This window comes from Boleophthalmus pectinirostris, unplaced genomic scaffold, assembly GCF_026225935.1.
Source record: "Boleophthalmus pectinirostris isolate CB_2022bp ecotype Guang Dong unplaced genomic scaffold, ASM2622593v1 HiC_scaffold_15, whole genome shotgun sequence".
In the NCBI taxonomy this organism is placed as follows: Eukaryota; Metazoa; Chordata; class Actinopteri; order Gobiiformes; family Gobiidae; genus Boleophthalmus; species Boleophthalmus pectinirostris.
In genome coordinates this window covers 16,937,640-16,946,918 of record NW_026571070.1, presented here as the reverse complement: position 1 = coordinate 16,946,918, position 9,279 = coordinate 16,937,640, and the positions used below count along the sequence as shown (strand labels likewise).

Sequence of the window (9,279 nt, the reverse complement as noted above, 5' to 3'; positions counted from 1 at the left end):
TAGAGAAAATGTATTTCCAGGTATTTTCCAGAAACAGGCCTCAAAATGGCGTCCTCCAGAGCCACTTGTGAACGATAACTACAGGCGACACTGGTCTCCCTGAACGTCGAGCGCGGTCTGAGGCAAAGAGAGGAAGTGGCAGTCCACCGTCACGTTGTCCTGGTGATGTTCGGTTTAGTTTGTGGTGTAAACGAGAGAAGGACGTGTCTCTCTGTGTCTCTCAGCAAAGCCCAGGCTGATGGGGACATATGCTGAGGTTCAGACTGAGCCCTGTCCGTTATCAGGTCCTGGGCGCACTGACAGCAGAGGGACACGGAGCAGGACTTTTATAGTGCCAAATAATGGTCAAATGAGTAATGCTATAATACCTGGAACTTTTAAAAAATAGATTACTTTAGTTTTGAAGTTGATGCAAAAACATGTTTATTTACAATCCATAGCCTTTAATCCTTTCTGATGTGACTGGAGCTACTCAATGTTCATGTCTCATCACCACAACCTGCTGCCCATAGCACCTGCACAGGAGTATACTTGCTCTAAGTTACCAATTATTTGGAGAAATTATGTGGTAGACTCTTTGCAGCATTATTTAAATCAACAGAAATGGTAACAGTGACTCAGTATTACAGATCTACAATTTCTGTTTGAGGTCGACCAAAGTTCAAGTCCAGACCCCATAAAGTTTCCATTCATACATTTAAAAGGAGGTAACCACTGATTGAGAAACATTGATCTAGAAAAACTTTACTGACCCTCCACTTTACTGACCCTGGCCTACTGATTTTTAACTATCTTTACCTATCACCTCTCCATACAGCAGAGGGACTTCACTGGACACATGACCTATTCACTGTCTAAGGACTGACTCATAGAAAGTGTCCGTGAATGAAACAGCATCTGTAACAAAGTGGAGGTGGGTGGTTGTGGGTTGTGGGCACTGGGCAGCAGCAGGTCCTCCCCTCCTCCTCCCCTCCTCCTCCTCCTCCTCGCATCTCTCCAGCCCGTGGCATCAAGTGAGTAACACCCACCTCCCCTTCCCCTTCCCCATCTCAACCTCGGTGTCAAGAACCCAGAGAGACCCGCAACAACCGCAGCCAAATGCAGAATAATTATACCCAGTGGGGGGTGTGGGCACTGCGGCCGTGGGGGGCATGTGTGGTCGGGCCGCGGTGCAGAGGAGCGTCACCGACCGGGCGAACTCGCACGGCCACTGGGCATGTTTTGGTAAAACGCAATCGCAGACCTCCCACTGCACAGCGCCGGATCCATGAGAAAGAGAGAGGGAGCGAGACAGAGAGAGGGAGGGAGGGAGAAAAGGAGAGAAAGAGCGCGCGCTACGGATCATCTGGCTACTGGCACCGTGGCTCACACAGGGGGCCGGTGCGCTGCTCCGGTCCGGCACATTCTGCTTATGAGCAAGTGATGCACCTCGTGGGATGGAGACGGACACACGGAGGCTGGACAAAATATGTTGTTTGACAAAAGAAATAAACAGGATTGTATGAGATCTCAATGCGCAAAGTATTAGGCCTGTGTTTCTGCTTAGGCTCCATCTAAAAATGAAATAAAAATCTCTGTTAGTTGCCCTCTTCTCAAAGGCTATATGGTGTTACAATTTAGGTATAACTGTTCAATAATTGATACAAGAGCCGCATGTCTAGGCAAATTTCTACATTTATAATATTATTTGCAATCCTATTCTTAGTTATTACCATACAATCTTTAGGATAGTCTACAAAATCCAATGAACTGGAAAAGGCCAGCATCAAATTAGACCTATAATAAACATATTTGGATGAGTCTGAGTTGTAATAGTTTATCTTGACAGTGTGAGTGTGTCCCAGACAGGCTCTAGGTCCTGTTGCAGTAGTCTGAAGTAGTTTAAAGCTAAAAATCTTTTTAATAATAACCAAAAGCGTTGAGCAAAACGGAGGAAAGGACATGAGCTCATGCAAAGATCTGCGCAGCCAAAGACGAGGTTCACAAATAATAATGCAGGAGGACAGATACTACTCGTTATGTTGATGCAATTTTAGTTTTACAAATTCACAAGAGCTCTGGAAATCTGGGCTTGGAGACATGAGTTCAGAGAGGACTCAGAGCATCCCACTCTCACACAGGCCTAAATATGGGTTTAGTAGTTCAGAGTTTTAGGCTGCAATTGAGATGGCTATTAGAAATTATTCGTTTTTTAATGGTTACCCAAAGATTTAAATTTAAATTAAAAAAGAGATGAAATGGTCACAAAACACACATCATCAGAATTACTTTACAGAATTAACAGATTAAAATTAAGAGAGTTGAAAGTGTAGGCCTACTGAATGAATATTATTTCTGAATTGCCCACACATATTATACTTTAGACTATATCACTAGTGTTACTTTAAACTTCCACCTCTGTTCATAATGCAACATTTGTTTTAAAACATTCACTAATTCACATGACTCTTTGTACAAATACTTTTTCATTTCCCCTGCAGATTTTGAACACTCTAAACTCACGGCTGGTCCTGACATGTTTGTTGTTGTTTCACAATAACACAAGTCAACAGCAAAGGGCTTATTTTATCCTGTGGCGGTGGATCAATCACATAATCTTTTTAATAGGCCCAAATCAAACTAATGGTGCATGTAATAAGTGTTTAGCTAAACTGTGTGGACAGTGGGAGACTTAAGTGGTGCATAATTATATTCTTCTAACTGAGGTTGACAGTAATAATGAATTTAAGCTTGGTAAACAAACTTGTGACAACTAATATGCAATGAGTGCCCCCAAACAATGCCTCCCCTCACCCTGAATAAATATCATACTTGAATTTCCCTTTGATTATAAATACATTTATGCCAATATATTTGCATTTCATATAAAAGAATTAGCTAATAAGGAATAATGCACTCACCAGGGATTTGACCAAAAAAAAAATGTGGAGAGTGATGCCATCCAGTGGACAACAGGGTAACTGCACTTTTCAAAAGTACATCCAAAAGAGGGTATTTTTCAATTTTCAATTAGAGGCACAGTTGCGCCATCAAATAAGCTAGTCATACGATTTATAGAAAAAATAACTACAAAATACATGCTGGGAACTGAAAAAGCCTACGTGAATTAAATACAAGCACGCATTAACACACATAATAGACACTTTTGAATAAGAATGGGCATAAATGAATTCTATAAATGACAACTTCATATGAATAGACCAAAATATTAGCTACAGGCTAATCATCAAAATAAATAATTAAATAAGAACCGTGCACAAGTAATAATATAATTTTGAGTAATAACTAGAGCCTGGTATATTTATGTAAACCTAAATACGGAGCAAGACTGACACCTGCAGGTCACAAAAAGCAGGGTCGTAAGTGTGGGGCTAAAGCATTGGATCACTCTAGAAGGGGAGCTCAAACTCGACTCACTTTTATAAAACCGTTTAAATATATTAATTTGATCAAATACAGAACTTTAGTAATGCTATTATTTTTTCAGACACTAAATATTCATACAAACATATTGTTTGTAAAGGATTTGGGACAATCAATCCATTACAAATGTTTAACACCCCTAAATTTGCAGTTTGGTTCAGCCCGTATCCCACCCGGAAGCAGTAGTAAATATTTACAATTCAAGTCACCTGATTTTAATTCAGCTGACTTCAATAATGGAAGAAACTCTGTAAAGTCTTTAATTTGCAAATCTATAGCACTATGTAGTTAGCAGCAATTTGTTTTTACTCTGTTGACGTGTTACCGTGGCTCTGTTTGTAGTGCGTGTGTTTTTTTTAATTAGAAAAGTTAGCTCAGATAGCAGCTAGCAGCTAATCTTTTTCATTTCTAAGCTGAGTTTGAAGCTACATTTTCGTTTTTAGTGAAAACATGGACAAAGTCATTAAAGGTAAGTGCAGCAATTCACAGTCACTGTCCTTAAGTAAATGCATTTTTTTTTTCATCGTTATAGCACAATTAAATAAAGTTGTATATTCCTGCACACTGTTAGAGATATATTTAAAAAATCATGACAAAGAAAATAATAAAGGATTCAGACTACAACTACAGTGATTTTAAAATATATGAAACATTAAACTAAGAACAGATTGTAAGTAGAGATTAAAATGCATGCTATACCTAAACAGATCTTCTAAAAAGTCAATTTAATACACACGTTTTAGTAATTAGGAGTGTTAAAAGTTTGCTAAACCAATTTCTCCTATAAGATTGCGTGCTATCCTGTGTTCCAGTGCCTGTTGTGTAGTTTGTTTACCAATTATATAGAAGTCTGAGTGCTCTGAACTTATATGAATTGGATTTGTTCATTCTGGCTGTCATAAAAAACAACACTATAGTTTTGTTCCCTCCCATTAAAAGTGAATGTAATTGCCTTGCAGATGTTGGCGATATCCAGTCCAGACTATTGGACCACAGACCCATTATCAATGCAGAGACACGCTACTTTGTGAGAGAGTTTGAGGTACTTACCATATGTTTGGAGCCATAACAGACAGCAACATTTGTTTAATTGCTTTGTGCAGTGAAATGGGACTAAACTTGTGCCTTCTGTTGTTTAGGAGAAGCGTGGCCACAGGGAGAGTCGACTGCTGGACAATCTCAATAAAAGTGTGACAGAAACCAATGAACAACTGCAGAACTCCAGCTCTGAGGACATAAAGCAGCAGCTGGCTGACGTCATTGCACAATGTTAGTCTCCCAAGAGAGGGATTTGTCACTTGTTTTTGTCATCTGTTTAGCACTGTCATTTAGGGGTACACTTTGTCCAACTCGTAAATGTCTTATATTAACAGTTTTTCTTTGATTTCTTCTCACAGTGGGGGCTGCAAATCATGTGGCACAAAGGATCCAGCAGAGGGAGCTAGAAGGACAACAGGTAAAATCATCAGACCCTTCTGCAGAAATTATTATTTTGTCTTGTCCTTTTTCATTGTCAAAGATCTAAAATTAGACCTGGTGAATGTTTATGCAGAGATCTATCCTGAAAAACAATTAGAGACTCAATATTTTGTCCAGATTAAAATGTCAAAATATTCTTAAATTAACTAACTAACTAGCCTTTACTGTATAAAGACAATAAAGGCTTTCTATTCTATTCTATTCCGTATTTTTAGCGTGAACTGTATGCCATATGGACAGCATGGTGGATAATGGTTAGCATTCTTGCCTCACAGCAAGATACTCTTAAATTGAGTCCTGGGCTGTATGCGCTTTTTTGGTGTCTCAGATGTCCTTATTATGACCTTAAAGTTGCAATATGTAACTTTCCTGGTTCACAACCTGTTAGTATCCATGGAGATGTTATAGCTTTTGGCTGGAATGTTTTACAGTCTGGCAATAAACATTAATCTTGTATTTATTCACCAGCTTGGCTCTATGGAGAACCCATTAAAACATACCGATATTAGACTATATAAACAAGAATATGTAGAGCAGAGTTTTAAAAATCATCTATATACATTCTATGTTGTATTAATTAAAAGACAAGCTCTAGATATTAAGAGTTAAGTGTTATTTTACGGCTCTTGATTGCTCAAGGAATCACAAGTTAGAGTTTAAATGCCAAGGGTCAAGCTCTAAATATAGGTGAAGAGAGGGTACATTCTGTAATATGCTAATTTGCATTCACTTGTGTGTGGCAGCCCTAGAAAAAAACACGAATATAAAATGGATGTTGGGACAAAAAAAATCATAGTTGTATTTTCATTACTGTTAAAATATTTCTAACTTTGCACTTTGTTTCAGAACAAACAGTTGAAGGAGAATATGGAGTATTTGAAGGAGGAGTGGGCAGAGTTTCTGAAGGAGCAGCAGAGACTGAAGGAGGAGGTGGACGAGGACCACGCAAAGGCCGTTGGAGAAATCAGCGCTAAGTACAACGAAATGAAGAAAGACTTGGACAAATTAGACATCTGATCTTTTATTGTTCGTGAAGGTAACAAAGTTTATTATGGAACTGGAAACCATATACTTAGCCTGCTGGAGCCAAAAAGCCTGTTCTGCAATAGCTAATTAGAGACATTGATGGATGTAGTCACTGCTTGGCAAAAACAAGTTCGACGTGAACAGGTTTTGCTCTAGCTCAAAGTTAGCATTTCCCTAATCACGAATAATAAAGTTGTGATTAAGAAAGCTGGATTTTCACAGACCATCAACGCCACTGTTTTTGTTCTTTTGGCACACGGGATACGCACCGAATGTCCTGGAATATGTCACATTTGAACAAGCAATCACTGGACTGCTTTTTGGCCGTGAAGTTTTCAACATTTCAATATGTTTAATGGACGCCTGCCTAAGGGGTCCTGATGACATACATTTATCATACAGGTGAAATACGCCAAGCTCCGCAAGTCTGTGATTTAAGTGTCCGTAACAACCTTCGGAGCAGGTGTGTTTAAAGCACAAGTCAAATCCCGTAAAAATGAGCACAAACAGATCTCTTTCTGTGTTGGAACATTTGACCTCCTCCAGTAATTGAACCAAATCAGGACTCAAAAAAAAAAAAAGCTGCTTGAACAATCACCACCAGCTGCGAAGTGTTTACTCTGCCACCTGCCGTAGCAATATAATGATCACAAATCCAGTATTTGTCTGACTGTTTAGACAGAATGAAACATAAATCTCTATTCTTAATGACTTTTCTGTTTAGCTTTCCCATTGAACACACATGCGTATACTGTAAGAATGTGTAGTATTGCTTTGAGCTACTTGTCCCTCTCTCGTCTGCATGTCTGTCTTAAACTTGTCCTGTACCAAAGCTGCATTTCAGGTGGTCTAAATGTTGATACCAAAACTCAACACTTGGTGGTACTCTTTCATTCAGCAAAACTCAGTGAAGCATGACCCTTTCCCATGTGATTACATAGGTTTTAGATCTTTCCCATTATATCACATTTGTTTTCAATATTGAATAGTGATAAATGCAAAAATCTTCCCCTAACCTGGAACATCCAGACTGAAATCTCTCTGTATTAGGGAAGTTTGTATTCTGGAAGTCATTTACATTGCTAAACAAAAGCTCGAATTTACAAACTGTATGGCTAACAATGCAATGGTGACAATCGTACATAAATGTACTTGTGTCAAAACATTGATAGAGATCAGCACCAAAATGGATTCGCATTCTATAAAAACCAGGATGCACTCATCAAATACTATTTGAGCTGATCCTCATGTGTATGTATCAGATATCATGTTTGCACTTTTTGTATTAAATGCTGTTTGCTCACATAATAAATAATGATTTATCAGTATAAATCCCAAGATCATATTTTTCAAGGAAGAATTATCTGCTTTCAGTCCTATCAGTTTATACTCATTTATACCCAAAGCTCTCAGTGACAATGAAAATTTATTTGACGTCCCCTTTGTCAACAGATAGGCCATATATTACTTTCTCATTGGATAATTTGTTCTAAAAGTCCAAAGAAAGTGAAGTTTTTATACCCACTTTGTACACTGGCACTTTTCATTGAATGTTTTTGACCTTAAGATGAGGTCACACACCACACTGTTTTGATTGAAATGCAGACAATAGGCCAGTACTGGTCAGGTTGACGGATGGGTGGGCACTTTGGGCACATTCCTGACATGACTAAGAACGAAGTTAATCTTTGAAAACGCAATTGAACAAATATTTAAAATACCCCACTGCACTCCAGCGCCCTCCAACCCCACTGTCAAACCTCCCGTAGTCATCTCCGACCTCACTTCATCAATCTACTTAAGTAAAATAAAGTTCCTGCTGGAAAAATAAGATTAAAATCAAAACAGGCTGGCAGAGGAGGACCATGCAGTTTACTTATTTGACATATCTGCCCAGCAAAGTCAAAGTTATATATTAAGATATCATCAAGAATAATAAATCTGATGTTATCAAAGCTGAATAAATATTGTATTGACCATGTATTGCAGCATAATGTTATCTCGTCTATAAAACTCCCTTGCTCTTTTATTAGTAACATTCCAGACACAAGCTACTATAACCTTGAAAAGCCTGAAAACTTGCCTTAAAGGTGTACTATGTAACTTTTTCACCTGCTTGGATATGTCATTGCTCTGCCTGGAATGCTCTATAGTATGACATTAAACAGCTCAACCTTGCAGGTGGTTTTATAGCTCAAAAATACCTAGAAAAACAGGCATTCTGACTGTGAACGTGGTTGCTTTTCCACGGATCTGTAACTTTGTCTAGTTTGGTCTCCATGAAGAAAGAAAGGTTTAATACAATACTGTGAAACATTCAAGACAAACCAATAACATCTCTTAAGAGAAAAGCATTTGATGGACCCTCCACTAGAAAAGTTACACAGTGTACCTTTAACATGCAACATAATATGTACCTTAGAAGATGCCAGTTCTAAGCATGGTTAAATAGAGGGACACTTAATGAATAAGTCTCACACTTATATGACAAAAAGTGTCAATTCACTGCTGTGAGAAATTACTTTTACTTTTTGACTTTATGTAGTATATTTAAAACTGGACCTAAAATGTTTTTTGAATGGTGGTTTTGAAGCTGTAGTAAATCATATTTTCACTATTCCATGTCCATGTCTAATTTATTCATTGGTTTGTTGTTGTTATATGTTATATGCAACATTTTGAGGACTTTTTCACATTCAAAAGAAATAGTACTTAAGTTTTAATTGTTAGTCGCTATGGTAACTGTTCTAATGGTTCATCCTTCTGAAACCTGTGGATAGGACACATTAGACTGGGGTGTCAGTTGCCATGCCAGCGGAGGTGCACAGGGCAGCGGGTTGCAGTGGAGACAGCTCATCAGAGGCTCCTAATGAGAAGTGACAATACGGAAGTGTGACGGGACTCTTCCAGCCAAACTCCCTTTGATCTGCCTTTTGGATTTTATTGGAAAAGAGTGAAAACTGCATATGTAAAAGGTCAGGATTAAGTCATTTTGGAGGCGTCAGGATGCGGTTTTGTATTTGGTTGTAGATGACACTTTGCAATGTTGTCTTTATTGAATTGAAATATTTAACCAAAAAATGTCCACTGTTCAAAAGCAGGGTAGCTTCCATTTGTGTATCCTCATAGTGGGTAATATAAACAATTTTTAAAAGTGAACTATGTAACATAACGGAGAGGAGTCTGACATTTTCTTGTCTCCATGGAGATGTTATTTCGGCATGTTCCACAAGATGACATTAAATTCACCTATCTTGCATTTATTAAATTACAAGTATGATGTAACCTGGAAGGCTTTCTTACAGTGAATAAGATCGCCTCTCTATAGATGAAACCTGTGGCCTGCTTGTT

General features: G+C 38.3%; 1 protein-coding gene across 1 annotated transcript; it reads left to right on the top strand.

Annotated features, from left to right (window-relative positions):
- Window positions 1-3,622: 3,622 nt before the first annotated feature.
- Window positions 3,623-7,260, top strand: bloc1s5 (biogenesis of lysosomal organelles complex-1, subunit 5, muted). Its single transcript, XM_020925719.2, has 5 exons — window positions 3,623-3,892; window positions 4,383-4,465; window positions 4,563-4,692; window positions 4,821-4,879; window positions 5,749-7,260. The coding sequence occupies exons 1-5, from the start codon at window positions 3,874-3,876 to the stop codon at window positions 5,917-5,919; spliced, it is 462 nt and encodes a 153-aa protein (XP_020781378.1). The 5' UTR covers window positions 3,623-3,873; the 3' UTR covers window positions 5,920-7,260.
- Window positions 7,261-9,279: the final 2,019 nt, after the last annotated feature.

What these genes read in the sequence shown, in the direction of transcription:
- bloc1s5 (XM_020925719.2), top strand. An exon ending in GGCTGACGTCATTGCACAAT is followed by an intron (nt 4,693 to 4,820) that starts GTTAGTCTCCCA and finishes TTCTTCTCACAG; the next exon opens with TGGGGGCTGCAAATCATGTG. An exon ending in GGGAGCTAGAAGGACAACAG is followed by an intron (nt 4,880 to 5,748) that starts GTAAAATCATCA and finishes ACTTTGTTTCAG; the next exon opens with AACAAACAGTTGAAGGAGAA.